Source organism: Aspergillus caelatus (assembly GCF_009193585.1).
Source record: "Aspergillus caelatus strain CBS 763.97 unplaced genomic scaffold BDV27scaffold_27, whole genome shotgun sequence".
Taxonomy (NCBI): domain Eukaryota; kingdom Fungi; phylum Ascomycota; class Eurotiomycetes; order Eurotiales; family Aspergillaceae; genus Aspergillus; species Aspergillus caelatus.
The window spans coordinates 107,019-125,971 of record NW_022475290.1 but is presented as its reverse complement, the minus strand read 5'-3'; the positions used below and the strand labels follow the sequence as shown (position 1 = coordinate 125,971).

Sequence of the window (18,953 nt, the reverse complement as noted above, 5' to 3'; positions counted from 1 at the left end):
ATGGCTTCTATGATCCTTAGGATATGACTTCAAATCAAGCCTTGGCATGAACGAGCATCTGCAATCAGTTCAGTAAAAAAGAGGGAAGTGGGAGAGATGAAGGCGTCAAGCACTAAGACCTTATGCTTGGGAAGCACGCACATTCTCACCCTCGCTCAGTGATGATTGCCGTAATTACCTTCCTTTGCCCGTGGACAAGTTTGGGCAGAAGTCAACTATTAGGTTTTGTACCATAGTAGATAGGACAGGAACACTGGTTGAACGCCTTGATCACTAACCCCGATCATTTGTTAACCTTCGGGGATGTAATGATTTGTATAGTCATCCATCCAGCGCAGTCCCCCAGCACAAGTCTTTCTTTCTCGACTTATTGTTTTCGATACAAGACACTTATATTGTCCGAAAATGCTTGCTTAGTCACCATATTCGTCTTGTCACTGCTTCTGGTCTTGCTTTAATCCTTTCCTCACGATCATCTAATCAAGTTCATGATTGCCTCTCCATGATGTCTTCGGCTATCTCTGTCAATTTGACTCAAATGCTTATATTGCTCAGACATTTACCATGTTTTGTCTACATAACCAGTCACCCAAATTTATCGTTGAAAGTATCTCCATGTGGTATACCATAACATTCGTTGTTGCGGATCGGATAAGTAGTATTTCTACAAGTCTGAGCAATTCGAGGCTATTCTGCAATAAATATGGGCAGCGATGACTTAGGGGGATAGTCACATCTTTGACTAATCTCAGGGAGATCACAACAAGGTATAGACTGCAGCATTTTGTGCCTTCGAGTGGCCCTTTGCACTCGGTGATGAATGGGTGCTAATCTAGAGTGCCGACCTTTCTGGTTTAGACCCTTCTAGACACTACTATCTACATACCAAGCAAGGCACTGGTCACCGCGCGGCTGCAGATGGCAATAACATCTTCTCAATGGAATGGATTGAATATCTATTGACGTACGTGTGTAGCGGGAGAATCACTTGGATGTGAAACTGCAGAGCAGCCTCAGATACGGGCCTCGGTTTCTTCGTACTTCATACAGTGCAGTGGAGTTAACATAGCCCAGGGAGCTTCCTCAAGGCAGCGGCCTTGCATACGTCCGAAGGGAATAGGTTGGCGAAGGTAAGACTGCACATTGTTTTTGGATGGTATGGCCATTAACGACTGCTTTTGTTGCGCTAGTCACAATGTAAAGTTGATTGAGTTTCGAATCGGTCGCCAAATATCATCATATTGGGCTCTATCCCCATCAGACACCGCCGAGGAGGAATTTCCCGTATAAAAGCTAGACCAGTTTCACCTCATACTACGCCAGTCCCATCTCTAATCATCATCCGAGCTGACACACACATACATATATGCAATTGATGCAACAGCATTATACTTGGTTTCCAGGGAATGGTTGTTAAAAATGCCAGAGCTCCTTGCAAATTTGGTAGGGTAAATAGGGGGCCTGCTCCTGCTATCACTAATTTAGCACCATGAATTGCTGACCTGGGCTAACCTTGCGTTCCATCTCACCTAGCTCGGCCCCTCTATCCTCGGACCTTGACCTAACCCTCCTCCCGCCCTACCTTATATATCTGAACGAGCCATCCGGGACATAATGCTTCAAATTACCTATGACATGGTGCCGGCTGGGTAGTCTGTTACCAACGATGGGAAGCCCGCTGGCAAAATCGATAAACATGGCAACCTTTGTATGCTTGTATTCAGCATGCTCAGATACCCATGACCTACAATCAAATATTCGATCAGATATCTGCCCACGAGACTGGGTGACGTGAAGTGATACTACAGCCTGGACTCAGGATCCCTCACATTCAGCCTTTTGATCACCCATGAAAACGGATATTGGAGATAGAACCGAACTGCGGAATATGCTGTCCTCCCTGAGGTACATTGAACCCGTCCGTGGAGGTTACAAAGACATTTACGGGAGATGCACGAGGCGAGATCGATGGGCGGCATTGTCTTTCCTCCTCATACAAAAACCTCCCGCAATATACAGGTGCGTGGTATTTCTCGTCCAAGCGAGCAATGGAGTCTAACTCGAGGCACTCACTTGCTAGGCATTGTATGAGCGGACGATTCACTCAGTTGTCCTTGGATGAGAGAATGCAGAGCCGCTCGCCCAATGGGGAGACGGCAAAAGGATAAGCTACGATCTCCTCAAAGGCGCATGATAAAGATCGAAAGAACCATGTATTGGCAGACAAACCCAGTCTGTGGGCCAAGGCGGAGGTCACGTATGGGGCCGGGTGATTAGCGCGCCTTTCGGCTTACCGATCGACCCAGATGTTAAGGTGGTGTATATGGGGCTATCAAGGGAGACTGCAATAGTCAGGTACGTACATCTGCAAGGGGCTGCAGATCCTTTGACGTGGCTGCCTGGCAGGCAGTGAGGTCACTTAACGATCTCCATTTATTGCGCCACTTCAGTGAGGCCGGCGCAGGCCACGACTGTCGCTGATTTAATTTCACAGCCGATTTTCCGCAGCCGTTCAATTGCATGGGCAAGATCGAGTAGCACTAACGCCCCGGTGGCCTGCAGGGCTTCGTCGATTTCAACCAGAGCCGACCCGTGAACGTTTCCGACGGGATCCGCACAAAAGTATTTACCGGGTATCAACCGCCGACCACAGCTATGTTCCTACACACCCTTTCTGCTAGACCATATCAAACACGGTACTTCATCCACTGGTCATGGGATGCTGCTATTTCTGAGGGCGGTTGATTCTTGGCAGGCTGGAAGACATGTCATAAATTACCCAGTATCCACCCCATGCAAATTGCACTAGTCAGCTCGTCATCGAATCGGTTCCAGGCCTTGGGGAGATCCTACGTTGATGCTTACCTAACGCCACTGTGTTATTAGAGTTTGCAGTCCCTTTACAATTAGCGTTTTAGCTCAGTGCCGAATCTTGAGATCAAAGTACTGAAACCTGCTCTTACAACGTAGCGGCATTCAATTATGCGAAGGAAAGATGCACCCATCTCTTGATGACCTCCTGCTAATTCCAGGCTTACTTCGAATGAATCATGCGATTAAAGGAATTACTAGCGGGCGACTATGCCAGACAATCCCCACGCACATCTCTCTTTCCATTACGCTCCTTTAGGAAAGGTTCCAGCGACCATGGCTGGAAAGCTATTCGCTGTCGTCTTCACTAATGTAGAAGTGCAATGGCCCGCGAGCAGCTAACCTGTCCAGTTCAACTTCAAGAGCATTAGAAACACCGAGGAGCAAGAAATTGCAGCACCTCTAATAGCTCTTCGGACAGCAGATATACTCTCGCACCATCTTTTATTTCACTTCACATCATTCGTCGCTACTTCTAAGGCCACAGTCACCCCCAGAGTGGCATCGGTTTGCCTTTTGAATAGCATGCAGAAAAATGCTTGCCTCGGAGGATATAGAGTCATAGTATGAAAAAGCGGCGTTGTCCTAGGAGCAAGACTTGTATTCATGTACTCCTTCTCAGGAAAGACTAATCACCAAGATTGCACAACATCGGAGCACATGTGTGGGCCGCTACATGATGTTGAACCGGCTGAACTGCGCATCCCGTGACGTTGTAGCCCAAATTGACATCCTTCAGACGCGCGAGCATAATCGATCTTTACGCCCATAACCTCGTTCAGGCGGCCCTCGACAAGGAGCCCGCTTGCACTACTACGCTCATATGAACTCGCTCGCAGCTGTCTAGGAAGAGTTAAAATCTTTGAGGGAACAGTAGCCTATGTGTACTCAGACGAAGCAACTATAGATTGCTTGAAGCTTATCAGCATTTCTTTTCAACAAACGGGTACTTGCAGGCACCTAGCTCTGTATGTCCCTCCCCGTCCGGACTCGTCTGACTCTTCTTCGCTTCTTCTTCCTTTTACCTCTTCGAGATCGCGACCGGGACCAGCTACTGATCTAACTATCATTGATCAACACCGTTCCGGGCAACATTAAACAAGGCATTCGCGACGAGTATGGAGCAAATATTGGGCTGATGCACCGATAACATTGTTTGCAATGATTCCACGTATGTATACGGGTTTGTGATCACCAGGACCGCACAGAACACAATGGCCTGGCAGTCGCCGATACTAATTCTCCGGTCTAAATGAAATAGCACTGCCATTGTGTCTATTGCCAACATGTTCCGTCTGGGCCTAATCTGTGGTAGTATTTATTACCTCTACCTGATTGTCGTTCATGCAAATGCTTCAGGCGAGTCCAATCATGTCGCAGAGCCTTTAGGCATGTATTCGCTTTGTATAACTAATGATCACCAATACCGCGGTTACAGTCATTTCTAAATTTGGTGTACTGCTGTTAGTAAGCCACTTCTCTTGGGCCATGTTGGTATCTTATTTCATGGCTAATCTCTCGCAGAACCGCAAGAATCCCCTCGGTGCTCCTGACCACGGCAGGCGTTTCAAAAGACATTCTCCTGGTTTGTGTTGCCCTATTGATCTACTGCGACCATATTACTCCTCAACAACACTTTGGCTACTTTATTGCGTTGGGTCGATTGGTATACTACAAACTTGAAGCTGATAGGTTGCGGCCACATGTGATGACCGTGCGGGTCAGACTGTACCATTATTGTTGCAGTCATTTATGGGAGACATTGGTCACTGTCCTTGGTCCTATCTTCTGTGTTGGCCTACCCATTTTGTACAACGGATCTCTTTTTCGTCAGGTGGCCATATCAAATTCCATACTGGGAAGACTCCTATTTGAGAGGTTGCCTGGTTACAATTCATTTAGTGCTGACTTATTGCAGCAGTTTCCGCTACATTGTTTTTCTCCTCACAGTTTTAACATTTCTTGGAGTCAGCGACATGGTTTATGTTGAGACCACACGCTGCGCGGGCTTCGATAGAGAGATCGAGGACACATTGTGCATATCGTCGATCTATCGGCCGAGCCAAATGGTGTCGCCCGCAGCTAATCTATACTGCTCATTGCGATACATCGTTATATAAAGCTGTGCTCACTCCCAAAGGCCAGATCAAGTAACAACGTCCAGATCTATATATCTCTTGACCTATCATGAAGCATAAACCCTACAAAGGTCTGGTGCATACTAACTACACAACCCTTAGAGATGTCAATTCCCCTTATGACAAACATATTAATATCCCCAATCCCTTATAATCCAACCACATCGATAAACAGCTCGGGTGGGAAAATAATAAGTCCAGGGTGGTATCAACTAGACTCAAAAGAACGACTTGCATGAAACGGTCGGATATTCCCGATTGGGAAAAGCCGCGCCCGTGAAAGGGATCCCGAGGGACTTTCACTAACGGACAACATTCCGATTCGAACAAAATACATACATTCCAACTCGAAAAATATATTAGTTTCTCACAGTAGCAACTACACTTGAGAGAAGCCCTCAATGCGACCGATGTCAAGAGCAGTTTCACTCCCAAGGTTCCGCCTTGGTGGAAGAGCGACGATCCCCGCACGGGTGCCGTTCGCTCGATACAACCATGTAGAGGCCACGCGGCAACCTCGCGATAATTCTAACGGTCGCAGTTCCGCACAATGGGGTCTCACGGGTCTGGTCACTGGAATTGGAGGATGTCTGTTGGTTTCTCGATGGCAATCGTCAGATTCACCTCAAGTAGATTCACCAGAGGTCGAGGGTGCAAAGGGTGTTGAGTATGCGGATAAAGAGGCTATGATAAAGGTACCGATACTCTCCGAGTCCGTGTACTCATCTCGTGTTGGATGCTGATATGGGCCATGATAGGGAATCAAGATAATTGAGGAGACTCTAGGAGAGGACTCGGTTTCTTGGGATGAGGAGGAAATTGCGATTCATGGATATTCTGAATTATCCACTTCGAATTGTCAGGCGAGGCCGGTGGCTGTTGCTAGGCCGAAGAGTACGGAGGATGTGGCATTTATCGCGAAGATTTGTACTGCCTTTAAGATTCCAATGAGTGCGTATTCGGAACTCTGTCTTGCGAGGCGATTGAGTCGGTCTGGATGTTGGACTCACTAAACCATGTAGTTCCATTTGCTGGTGGCTCAAGCGTCGAAGGGAACTTTGTCGCGCCATATTCGGGATTAACCATTGACTTCTCGGATATGAAGCAGATTATCTCATTTCACCCGGAAGAGTATGTTGTCTTGATGGAAACATATACATACCCAGTGCTAATGGTTCGATTAGTATGGACGTTGTAGTCCAACCGGGGGTGAATTGGGTTGATCTCAACAATCTCCTCAAAAATAGTGGGCTTTTCTTACCACTAGATCCCAGTCCCACGGTACGTTTAATTCTCTCTGGGGCTCATAGAGTGTTCTAATTGATTTACAGGCATTGATCGGCGGTATGGTCGCAACAAATTGCAGGTAAGTTGATACACGTTCACATCATCCGCAGCTGTTCCGAGGCCCTATCTAAACGTCAATGTATAGCGGAACAAACGCTGTGAGATACGGCACAATGAAGGATTGGGTCGTCAATGTTACAGTTGTCTTAGCGGATGGAAGCGTGATTAAAACAAGACATCGGCCGCGGTACGGATTCTTCTGAGACAGGTTATTATACATGAGGAGCTGACAAGAAGAAGGAAAACATCTGCTGGATATAACTTGACGTCCCTGTTCACCGGCAGTGAAGGAACACTCGGAATGATCACAGAAATCACTCTGAAGCTGGCAACCATACCGGAGAAGCAAAGTGTAGCCGTTGCCACATTTCCCTCCATCCGCGAGGCAGCGGCCACCGCATCCAAAATCATGCGTACAGGAATCCAAATCGCTGCTCTGGAGATGATGGACGAGACTCAAATGATGGTCATCAATAAGAACGGAGGAGCGGGGGGTAGACTCTGGGAGGAGAAACCCACGTTGCTCTTCAAGTATGTTTCTCCAAGCTACGATGTTGGATACCGCTAAGCGTGAGACAGATTCTCGGGCACACCAAGAGCTATAGAAGAGGATGTTGAACGAGTTCGAACAATCAGCTCGCAACATGGAGGAGAGAACTTTGAGTTCGCGAAGAGTGATGAGGAAATGAACAGTCTTTGGGCAGCGAGAAAAGAGTCTTTGTGGGCAATGCTTGCGGTGCGACCTGAGGGTACCCAGATCTGGTCTACTGATGTGGCTGTGCCATTATCGAGAATGGCAGAGATTATTGGTATAGTATACGAAAGGCTCTTTTAGAAGCTTATTGACTAACCTTTCCAGACCTCTCTAAGAAGGAATCCGGCCAATTGGGGCTCTTCTCGAGTGTTCTAGGACATGTTGGAGATGGAAACTTCCACCAAGCTGTGATGTATAATCCAAACGACCCAGACCAGAAGCAATCTGTTCGAGACTGTGTACTGGCAATGGTACACAGAGCTGTGGAGATGGAGGGAACGGTTTCGGTCAGTAATTCCATTGTTCAATATTCGGTGATCAGTGCCTGGATGCAACAGATTGGCTAATGGTCTCCAAGGGCGAGCACGGCATTGGCCTCGGGAAAAAGGAGTGCTTGTTAGAAGAGCTGGGACCTGAAACTGTCGGGGTTATGCGCACATTGAAGCGCAGTTTGGATCCTCAGTAAGTCACGGTCCGTGTGCAGCTCACACAGTGCTAATGATCATTCAAGTTGTTTGCTCAATCCAGGAAAAATATTCGACTAGCCAAATCAGTGGAGTGCTATTCTAAAATCAAATTATATATATCAAAGAAAAACAACTGTGAATATGCGAGGTACTGGAACTAGTTTCCAAATCTGAAAGGTCTGTTTTCCAGTCTAACAACTCATGTGAAGGAAGATATAGTCCATAGAATAGAATGCATGTCAGTCACGCTTCGTCATATAATCATACCCCCGATCAACCATAGCCTTCGTATTCCTGGTGTGCTCGTCAAGGTCCTCCCGGGGAAGACCAAGCGGCTCATTAGCCAAAGCATGCTTGCTCTCATAGTCCCCATCTCCATTTGGAAACAAGACACGCGAGTACATTGCTTGAAGAAAACCACCGTGTTCTCCATTCTTCATCCGCTCGAGTCCCTTTTCATATCTCTCACGACTGGACTCATACGCAACCGTCCAATTGTCATCTTTCTCTCCGGTGACCCGCTTCCAACTCTCAAACATCTCTTTCTGGGTGATGCGAAAGCTGGAGATATACACGGGTTTATTCAACCAACGACTCAGTGTCACACTCTGATCGTTTTCATTCTCCGGAAACACCTTCAAACTCAACAACCTCGCAACAGCCCTCCCACACTGCGTAGGAGTACTAACATTAATCTTAGTCTCCCCTTCATCGAACAATACCATCTTCTTCTCCGCGAAACTGAACCCGAAAGTAGGCGGCCCAAGGCTCACACTATGCTCATACCAGAACCCACAAATCAGGGACACCCACGACGAAACACCTGTCTTCTCGATTTCGTCGAAAGCTCTACGGAGCCTCTCCCAGCCTAGTCCGCTATTCACTAGGCCGTCATTCATGATGTCGCAACCCCAGACATTCGGCATCACGTATTTAACCCCGGCCTTAGCGGCGGCTTGTATAAGCTTGGATTGTGTGTCCGGTGCTGCGGTCACGGGTAATGTGATTATCAGGGCATCCTGGCCCTCAAGGGCACTCGATAGGCTTGCCTCATCGTCGTAGTCAACTGGCACGGTCCGGATGCCCTCGGGTAAGGTACTTTGGCTCCCGGCACGAGTCAGCGCGGTTACATTGTGTTTGCCTGTTTTGAGGAGCTCTTGGGCGATGGGCTTGCCGACGGTGCCTCCAGCCTAGGTCCTCTTGGTTAGTTGACTGACACTAGCAGACTTGGGAGGGATCTTGTATGCATGACGGACGTACACCGATGACGGCGACGCGCCGGATCTCATTCCGGAAATGTGCGCCTTGATTCTTGGCGTAATTGATGGCCATTTCGTTGCTGATCTGATGATAGTATGGATTTCTGCTATCCAATTGTGATATTCTAAATCTTCAAGAACATTTTCTGGCCCACTGCCCTTTCATGGTTATTTATACCCCATCATGGAATTTAGGAAGGTTCACATTGTCGTTGCCTGTTACCTCCGTCCTTGCTTATGTCCGCTTTTAAGTTGGATATAAAATCGGAAGTCGGCCACAATGTAGCCCGTATAGCCGTAGCTATGAATTTATTGGAACGGAGATAAGAGGCCCTAATACCGAGGTTAGGTGCGGATGGATCTGTTGGAAGAAAATCGGCCACAAGAACAAAGTTGCAACTGAAGTGATTAATTCATTTCCTTTTCTTCGTATGTTTTCTCCTGCCGCTCGGTTTGTGCAATATACATCTGATTTAGATAGGTCGAAACTGAATATCACGGCGCTTGGCCCATGATGCCAAGTCGAAGTCAAGTATCCAGAAAGAAAATTGTTCCACTAGGAGTTTGATTAGAATATTGTATATGATCCTCTTCTTTTATTTATATAATGATGAAGGTCATCAAAGCAATAGACAGTTGGACGAACTTATTGGGGGTAAGTTTTGAAGCCTGCCTAATTGTCCGGCGAGGTTCTGATCGGCTATGTATAAAGCTATGATATTTAGGTTCGCGACCCAGAGAATCACTCCTGGGAAGACTAAGAAACCACTACGAAAGGTTCTGAATAATGCTTCGTGAGTAGGCAATGTTAATGTGAAGCGATTGACTCCAGTCCAGCGTGGAAGGTTGTGTATGTCGAAGTAGTGATTCCGGGGAGACATCGATAGGTGACGGGATGAACACGTACGACGATGGTAAAACGCCCCTTTGTGTTTCATGCTAGACGGCTACCCTAGTCATAAGACATGATCTATACTAGTCTGAGTAGTCCGGATCATGTGCCATGGTTATTGCGTGGGGTCTAGTACCATATCGCAGCTCACTTGAATCAAATCGTAAGTACTGGTTCCAAGGGGCATAGAGCAGTACAGGGACTATCGTGTAGACATCCCAAGGTCATACCTATCAACCCAGCTAGCGTACGCACTGCCTCAAACCGCAGAACTCCGACCATATCAGGTAATACAGCAGTTTTCACGTCTACATTTAATCGCTGTGCCTTGATTACCCCAGTATTAGCCAAACCTAGATTAGGCGTAACCTAGGGGCTCCGGAACTTTAGTCCGGATTTACTTTCGAGCAGAGATATGATAACCATCCCAAACGCTGTCTTTATACGCGCATCGGCCGCGAGAAAAGCATCATGATGATCCCCTTGAGGTCTGAGCTCTTGCCGAGGCTACACCTGCATATTCAGCGGGGCAGACAAGGCTGCGAGCAAAAAGTATTACCCCGCCGAAAAATTCTCTCCAATTCACGACGAATATTGAACTACAGTTACAGGGAAGAAAAGGCGCCGGCACTCTGATTTTCAGTCATCTGGCCGTAGTACTCTATAACAACTCAATTATCTATATCCCTATCAGCATGTCCGAGGCGCTGCCAACCAAAGAAGACCATGTCGACGTTCTTATTGTGGGGGCCGGACCCGCGGGGCTCATGCTGGCAAACTGGCTGAGCCGGTTCGACATCAAGACTAGGATTGTGGACAAGCGTGGCACCAAGGTGCGTGTCTATCATGTATCGGTCAAAAAAGCAGTGTTAACGGAGCTACAGATCTTCAATGGCCAGGCAGATGGCCTACAATGCCGCACCCTGGAGATTTTCGACTCGTTTGATTTTGCCCATCGGGTTTGGCGAGAATCCAACCACATGCTCGAGATTTGCTTCTGGAACCCCGGCAAGGATGGCATTCTGCAACGTTCGGACCGAATTCCGGATACCATCCCCGGGATCAGTCGCTTTCAGCAGGTGGTGCTACATCAGGGTCGCATTGAGCGGTTCTTCCTCGATTCGATCAAAGAGCATAGCAATATCACGGTCGAGCGTGGCGTGCTGCCTACTACGTTCGAGTTTGATGAGTCTAAAGCTGCGGATTTCGAGGATTATCCGATAACAGTCACATTGCGCACTTTGTCGGAGGAAGAGGCTACACCTGCTCAGCGGCAACAGCACCACCGGAGAGCCGATGGCACACAGTCGGTCATCAGTGACGGGCTCTTTCGAAGTAACCTAGCTGCCGACGACACGGATGATCTTATTCGTACTGTGAAAGCGAATAACAATACCAACTCCGTCGAGACGGTGAAGGCAAAATTCATGGTTGGTTGCGACGGCGCGCATTCTTGGGTGCGGCGCCAGCTTGGCTTCAAGCTCGAGGGGGACTCCACGGACTATATCTGGGGCGTACTCGACATTGTACCCATCACGGATTTCCCGGATATCCGCTACCGGTGTGCCATTCACTCGGCTAATGCGGGTAGCGTTATGGTCATCCCACGGGAAAACAAGCTTGTTCGATTGTACATCCAGTTGCAAGCGACCGAGAATGCGCAGAATGGAGGTAAGGCTGACCGTTCTTGGATCACTCCAGAGGTTATTCTGCAATCTGCACAGCGGATTATGCATCCTTATAAGATAGACTATACATACTGCGACTGGTGGACTGCGTACCAGATCGGGCAACGTGTGGGCGACCACTTTTCTCTGCGCGAGCGTGTCTTTCTGGCTGGTGATGCGGTGCACACGCATTCGCCTAAGGCAGGGCAGGGTATGAACGTAAGCATGCAAGACAGTATGTATAAATACCCGATACGGTACATTTGAGCATCGCCACTCACTGCTTGCGCAGCATATAATCTCGGATGGAAGATCGCGCATGTAGTCAAAGGGTACAGTGACGGATCGATTCTAAAGACATATCAGTCAGAGAGAAGACGGGTTGCGCAAGACCTGATTGATTTTGACCACCGGCTGTCAAGACTATTTTCGGGTCGACCAGCAAAGGACGTCGCAGACGAAGGGGTCAGTATGGAAGAGTTCAAAACCGCAATGGAGAAGGGGAATGAATTTGCTAGTGGAATTGGTAGGTTTTATGCTTTCGCGATTTCCATTTACAGGCTAATGCCAGCAGTGGTCAATTATGGTACTAGCGTAATCGTGGCAAAAGAAGGCGACTCTGCTGAGCAGGGAGATGGTACTGAAGTTGCTGCCAATCTCCAACGTCGAGTAATCAGCAAGACTCATTTGGCCACAAAGATCGACATTGGCAAGCGAATGCCAAGTTTCAAGGTGCTTAATCAATCGGACGCCCGTCCATGGCATCTGCAGGAGCTCTTAAAAAGCAACGGGCGATGGCGGATTATCGTGTTCCCTGGTCAACTTACAATGCCCCAAAATATGCAGCGCATGCAAAGGCTTGGTGACAGGCTAGGCAGTCTGGACTCGTTTATTCGCCAATATACTTCATCTGATCAGCCGATTGACAGCTGTATTGAAGTTCTCACTGTCCATGCTGGCCCGCGGACAGGAGTGGAGCTTCTCGATCTGCCGGAGGCTTTCCATCCATATAATGAGAAGATGGGGTGGGACTATTGGAAGGTCTTCGTCGATGATCAATCGTATCACGAGGGACATGGACAAGCCTATCTCAATTACGGTATCGACCCTAGCCGCGGCGCCGCTGTTATTGTCCGGCCAGATCAATACGTGAGCTGGGTTGGTGAAGTAGATGATTATGACGATATGGCAAGATTTTTCTCCGGATTTATGAGGCTGCAAGCTCCCTCAAATCCCAAGAGTAGAGTGGCCGAATAACATCTTCCACAGTCTGGAAACTGTGAAATGCTCCTCCGCGACTAATCACTGGTTAACAGACCAGTGAAATTCTCAAGGTATATACAAGCAGTAAGAAATATACAGATTAGGTTTAGCAGGCCCTTAGTTCTCAAATTAGAACCGTCTAGTACATTACAGTAATATTGCACCAGGCTATTCAAGCGGCATATATCAATATCATTGGGCATGAATTCAGCCACGTGAATGAGTCAACAGAGCCTCGTCAATTACCAAAACGGGATATTGGCGCGAACTCCTTTTAACATTCAACTTTCTACAACGACTGATGCTTACGCTACACGCACTACAAGCTCTTCTCGAGCCATGGTCAGCAATCGCAACCATGTTTTGATTCATTCTGATGTAGAACCTTAGTTGGCTCTTCATCGTCCATAGTTAGCCAGTTCATGAAAGTCGAACTCGAATCAGCGAAACCACATCATTAGCGTTAGATGATTTGAGCATATACCATACTTTAGATACTATTTGATATATATCACATGCAGAACATTTACGGCACGCAGTGGCAAAGGAGTTGACAGCTTCTCAATCCAGACATGCCCCAGAGTCTGGCCTTGATAAGATAGATGGAAGTTTTAGAATGGAGCATTATTGTAAGTACGACAACAATATATAATCCATCATATTTAGCCCATTACTAGTTCATAGCTATATAATTGATTAAACTTCTTATAAATTAAGAAATCAAAAAGTTCAGTAATTCTCAAAATAACTCAAATGAAAAAATCCACGGCATGGTGAAAGAATGACATGAAGCTCCCCAACACACATCCACCATTTTGCAATTTTTCTCTCACAAGCAAATACAGACGATCTTCCTCCCTAGACTTCGGTGACCTGAAGAGCAGCATAGCTCTAGCTGCAACTATTGGGACGAGGTCCTTCTACAGGATGTTAGTATCATATCTAGTATAGATACCATGAGGAGTCACCGTACGGCAATTACGAGGCTTGTCGCGGTCTTGCACCCATCCCTTGGGGGTCTTGTACCAGTTTCTGCAGTCGTGTAAGCAGTAATTAATATTCCCTGTTTTCAAAAAAACATACCTGTATCTGCATTGGAAATTGACAGTTTCACCTCTTTTGGATCGACCGGTTATGTCACTCGAGTCGCAGGGGTACTTGCGGTAGGGAAATGGGCGCTCTACTCTGCAATTATCCCGCTCTTCAAGAACAGATCCCTCAACCTCAAGGTCGTCAGGCTCCGCGGTTGGAGTCGCATTAACTAGGGGCAGAGTAAGGGGAAGGAGAGCAGTGAGAAGATAGATTGGTGACTTCATGTTGAAGGTCAAGAAAGCTAGATGTCTTGTATAATGTGGTGTAGTTCAAATACCGTGAATTGGTTGTTATTGATGTTCTACAAGATAGATATAGTGTGCGTATCACTGCTTTTATATGCGTCTATGTACTCAGCGATTGTACATGGACGAAAGAAAGAGTCTGTTGAAGCTGGCCAGGCCGATCGAGACAGGTTCCAGCTACTGGGCCCTGAATCTCATGACTAGGTATGTATGTCTCTATTCGTTCCCTGATGACCATGATACTTTGGAACCGTAGCTAAGGCCTTCTGCTAGCGTATACTGAATTAACCCATTTTTTTTTATTGTCTAGTATAGGAATGTGCTGCAAGATCGATAATAAGTAGAAACAGTATTATGGTACAATTCGTCACTGGCTATGGCCCGGGATCTGAGTGTATCTAGGCCCTGTTTCTGCAGGTGAGACTTGTTTCTGCTGAATGCTATTTACGAGCCCAACGCCAAGATGTGGCTCGTTCTCTTCGTAGGTTATCCGGTCACAAGTTCATTTAAGCTTCCCATATTATATTGATTAGCGCCAGATATAGCAGCATGTCCCAAAGATGGGATTATCTTAGGTATGGGACACCCTGATTCCTGGGACCGTAGAGGGCACAGTGTGTTGCCACCCGTCAACCTTAACAATAGTATAGTTCGTTGTAGCGACCCCTATCCACTGAAAACATCATGGAGACTAATAGAATGAGGCTGTGCGCAGGAAAGCCTATCAGTGCTATCTTTAGTGCTATATATTTCACGAGGCTCAGCTATAGAACCGTTCAACCCTTAATTGAGAATAAACCATGACTAGAATGCGGTTGTCATGTACGAAAACAAGATCTTTGTCACAAGTTGGGGTTCTATATCCTTACCATAATAGTAAATTACCGTCTAGAGTAAAAAGTACCCTTGATTACATCACTAGTTGAACATTCCTACAATTCAAGCAACATCTGGCCCGTGCGTTTTCAAACCTAATAAATTATGCGCACATATAATTCTTTTGAAAAAGCTGGGGTAAAGTCTGGACGTCAATAGTGATTCGACGGTCTGTCAACCGTGGCAACAGAGGGCCACTCGTATGACTTGCAAGTTGGAACCTCTGACGTCCACGGTTTGCCCGGTCTTGGCAGTGAAATCGCCGGAGTCAAGACTGGCTTGGCATGGCCAAGCCCTGGCTTTCACGGAAAGTCTAGAACGCATGAGCGGGACTTGTGTCCGCCGCAGCCCAAGTGTCACCTGAAGAGTTGTTCTCGTAAATGGTCCGCACGGATTCTAGGGTCAAGAACGGGTCCCACTTGATATTACCTTCCGCGTGATTGCGAGCCCAGCCTTTCCCCAACAAATCTTTGCCAGAAAATCATGGATATGCGTTCATTTGTGGGAGACTTGCCCAGATGCGGATATCCCGGTTACATTCCAATGGCGGGTCGTACCAGACTCTCGACATTGGGTGCTATCAGGCCAGTAGATCTGCCGCTTGTACTTCCATTATCCAAATGCGTTAGAATTGCTTGGAACAAAACAATCTGGTCGCAGCTAAAACGATATGACCAGATGTTTATAAGACTTTGCATCATCACCCGCTCTGAGAGCCACAAACCAACTTGCTTAAGTTGATGGTCATAGAAAATGTATGCTGCCAGACTCCGGCGCTATTGAAAGCTCGAATGTCAACTGTGGTTCACCATCGGAATGAGATGTTGCTACCGAGCCAATTCGCGTTCTAGCAAACGTTGTAGGAGTTATACTATAGTCCCCCAAGCCAGAGCGCGTTGTCATATGATACCTAGTGCCTCAGGGCTGACTTACAACCGTGCGTGAAACATCGCCAAAGAGATCATTTCATATCCTTGTCTGACCAAGCCATATCGTCATTATACAAGCTGGGGAGCCCATCACCCTCTATCCCGGAGGCCATAGCTTTCCACTAAAATCCCTTCCCATTCGTTCCATATCCTCGGATTTTTTTGTTCTGCTTTGTTCTCTGTTGGTGATGTCCGGCCCGTACAGACGATCCAGGGCTCTGATCGGTGAACTACCATGGAAGCTACAGTTGGGCGCTCATGGATCGACATGTAGATCTGGTTACTTTGGACATCACCGGCAAATTTCCTGTACGAGCAGACATCTGACCGATGCGATTGGAGCCATGGAATTCAACTTGAGCAATCTGATTTCCAGGAATATCTTATGGATAAGTTTTCCCGGAGAGGCCGTTGATTATCCTACAACGCCGACACAATGAGGACTGAATTGTATTGGTACTTTTCCTTCCCCTCTGATCATTTATCATATTTTACTGAAAAATTACCTCCTCGCCCCATCTCACATCAACGTTTAGTCTAAGAAGTGTGCTATAATTATACTAAACTTATAATTTAAGTAACGATAATGCACCTTTCCGGCTTTCCTATGGGTGTATCACCAACATAGTCTAATGTTGCATAGCACCTAGTATTCACTGGACTTCAAGCCTCGATAGAGGGTAATTCATAGCGAATCACTAAAACAAATTATCATGAGGCTAGAAGTCGCTGAACTAGTCAGGGCGTCCCTTGACGCTATGTACCCAGTGATCTCAATCATCATAGGCAAATCTCATTTGACAATTGGCGAGTTATTCTTAGGAAATAGTCCTCAGAGGATCTCTCTCAGCCAGGCTTTCAATCTCTTCCCCTGTTGTGTTTCCTTACTATCTCCCACATACAAATTGTATATAGGGGCCACATGGCCTTCCTGGTGCCCAATAAATAATTCAACCGTAGGAAATCCAGTCTGCCCCGTCAGCTTGTCCTCTCGGTAGACAAGAGTTGCGCTCACCTTGACTTTCTCAACGAACTGTCGAATTGACGGCAACATAATTTCATTTGCCCCTGCCAGAACCAGAATTTTCTGTGTTTCTAAATGTTGAAACCAGCTTGAAGGAGCAATACTGGCGTCGGTATAGTAATCATGCTTCGCATTTCCTAGATACGCTTGTGACCAGGGTTTGGCAACGTCCGGCGTAATCACGTCACCGAGACAGTTAAATTCTGTGTCTGGGCTCGTATCAAGAGATGTCCACGGTGCAATGAGGACGGTCCCCGCCAGTGGCTCCCGGACGTCCAATTTGACTATTGCTTCATGGGGCGATGTTAGGTGCGAGAGAACTCCGACGGCCAGGTTGCCACCCGCAGAGTCGCCACCTAACAGAATATTGGCTGGGGTACGATTAGTTTTGGTTAAAATGTATCTCAGTGCTTCGACTGATTGAATAAGCTGCGTCGGATACTGAGCGTTTGGAGCAAGTCTATATGCGACTGCGAACACTGCAAGATCCTTGCCCGCAGCGGACGAACTCTGAATGAGGCTTTCCCAGAATTTAAAGTAGCCAATGTTGGCAGGTAGACAGAAACCTCCTCCTATGTTCAGTTAGCAGATGGTGTCGACAATATCAATTGTATTTTGTGGCAGTCTTACCGTGGTACCAGATCAATACATTCCGTGCATGTTTGTCTCCAATCCAATGGCCCTTAGCATCATATTCCAGTTCTATTGATTGGGGTACAGCCCCTCGCGACTGCATATATTGCTTATACACTTCATCCGTGGAAGGGGATATCCATCTTTGACCTATGAGCTTTGGGTATGAATATGGGGGAGAGAACAGACTGGAACTGTAATGGAGAGAGGCGAGCGCTCGCCTTGCGTAGAATGGCGTACGCGACATGAAGATAGAAGGTTGGTGTGCCGGATCTGTCTCGCTTGAGCCCCGTAAACAGAGCAGCAAGGCCCGCGATTAGGATCGAAGCTACGGCTGGGAGCAGATCAAATCTACTAGCTATTGAGAGTGATGGCTTGTCGGTGAGCCTCAAGCTGTTTTTTGTTGGCACCATGGTGGATGCTTTCAGGGGGAATGGTTGTATGGAGACACAGCAGAGACAGGGGCTATCGCCGCTATTAAGCTACACTGAGGAGGGACCATTGTATGAGTGAGTATTTAACATCTAGTTACGCTATGATAATTAGTGGCCACCCTGACCCGCGGCTCCGGGGGCAGGCAACCTCGGATTCCGCGGGCCCGGTGGCTCCGAAAGGTTTGCCATCTTATATCCAGGGATACTGGTAGGTAGGACTTACCTGTGGTCGACAACAACGGGATGCATCTAGGAAGACGCATATATTTTCCCTTTTAAATAACTCGAAATGCACCAAATGCCAATAACAAAAATTACTAGAACATCTTAGGCCACATAAGTGTAATGCCAAGGGCACTGGAATATACTGTAAATTAGAAACAAAAGGGCCCTACAATATTCCATGTGCCATTCTTGATAAAACAACTAGCTTCGAAGGACAAATTATAAGTATATTAAATCATATCCTGAAGAGTTACACCGCGAAGAAACCCCGTACAAAAGCCATACCAACTAGCCAAGCCCTGGAGACTGCCTTCTATCTTCGGGAACCCTTTTGTACGGGCGTTCATTAAGGTTTGTAGAGGCATCTGATCATCCTATTGGCCGCTCTTTTCGGTGAAAATGTCATAAAGAAACTTGAGCCCTGTCTCGGTATGGCTCAATCCGATCAAATCTGCCGATTTAATCTGGCAGTTGTTCTACCTCTGCTGGGAATGTCCAAAAGACGTTTTCTTCTTGATACCTGAAGCTACCAGCCCGCTGGCCATTGAGATAGATATATGACGAGTCTCGCTTTCCAGAAGATACTGCCGAAGTCCCGATGACAGCGGCAAAGTTAAATGCTTTGAACTCGAATAGCTGAAGGAAAAGCCTCGGGTCTTTGGAGAGTATAGTATATTATACGACTACGTTATTCTGCGACTGATATTCTTTAATTGTTATATTTGAGTGTATCAGAGAGATAACCCATCTGAATATATAATAACTAAATATATTCCTTTCACCTCTTTACTTTGTTTTTGACCCGCTTTCAGAATCACGACGTTACATCTCGATGTC

The 18,953-nt window shown here is 47.0% G+C and overlaps 5 protein-coding genes across 5 annotated transcripts; 2 read left to right on the top strand and 3 right to left on the bottom strand.

Moving 5' to 3' along the window:
• The first annotated feature begins 5,285 nt into the window (after window positions 1-5,285).
• Window positions 5,286-8,034, top strand: BDV27DRAFT_122935 (FAD-binding oxidoreductase). Its single transcript, XM_032065753.1, has 11 exons — window positions 5,286-5,704; window positions 5,768-5,960; window positions 6,032-6,140; window positions 6,194-6,290; window positions 6,341-6,375; window positions 6,442-6,543; window positions 6,597-6,887; window positions 6,936-7,165; window positions 7,216-7,397; window positions 7,469-7,572; window positions 7,622-8,034. The coding sequence occupies exons 1-11, from the start codon at window positions 5,411-5,413 to the stop codon at window positions 7,653-7,655; spliced, it is 1,671 nt and encodes a 556-aa protein (XP_031931138.1). The 5' UTR covers window positions 5,286-5,410; the 3' UTR covers window positions 7,656-8,034.
• BDV27DRAFT_168634 (aromatic alcohol reductase) lies at window positions 7,817-8,909 on the bottom strand (the record flags this gene model as incomplete). The annotated part of the gene is made up of 2 exons (XM_032074821.1): window positions 7,817-8,767; window positions 8,838-8,909. The coding sequence occupies 2 exons, from the start codon at window positions 8,907-8,909 to the stop codon at window positions 7,817-7,819; spliced, it is 1,023 nt and encodes a 340-aa protein (XP_031931137.1).
• Window positions 8,910-10,423: 1,514 nt separating this feature from the next.
• Window positions 10,424-12,740, top strand: BDV27DRAFT_168632 (putative FAD monooxygenase; the record flags this gene model as incomplete). The annotated part of the gene is made up of 4 exons (XM_032074820.1): window positions 10,424-10,561; window positions 10,613-11,630; window positions 11,688-11,921; window positions 11,970-12,740. 4 exons carry the CDS (start codon window positions 10,424-10,426, stop codon window positions 12,650-12,652), a joined length of 2,073 nt encoding a protein of 690 aa, XP_031931136.1. The 3' UTR covers window positions 12,653-12,740.
• A 615-nt stretch (window positions 12,741-13,355) lies between these two features.
• Window positions 13,356-14,006, bottom strand: BDV27DRAFT_55784 (uncharacterized protein). Its single transcript, XM_032076929.1, has 3 exons — window positions 13,742-14,006; window positions 13,632-13,690; window positions 13,356-13,578 (listed from the first exon to the last, which is right to left on the bottom strand). The coding sequence occupies exons 1-3, from the start codon at window positions 13,972-13,974 to the stop codon at window positions 13,550-13,552; spliced, it is 321 nt and encodes a 106-aa protein (XP_031931135.1). The 5' UTR covers window positions 13,975-14,006; the 3' UTR covers window positions 13,356-13,549.
• Window positions 14,007-16,632: 2,626 nt separating this feature from the next.
• On the bottom strand, window positions 16,633-17,870 carry BDV27DRAFT_142301 (alpha/beta hydrolase; the record flags this gene model as incomplete). The annotated part of the gene is made up of 4 exons (XM_032069933.1): window positions 16,633-16,770; window positions 16,816-17,396; window positions 17,455-17,600; window positions 17,647-17,870. The coding sequence occupies 4 exons, from the start codon at window positions 17,868-17,870 to the stop codon at window positions 16,633-16,635; spliced, it is 1,089 nt and encodes a 362-aa protein (XP_031931134.1).
• Window positions 17,871-18,953: the final 1,083 nt, after the last annotated feature.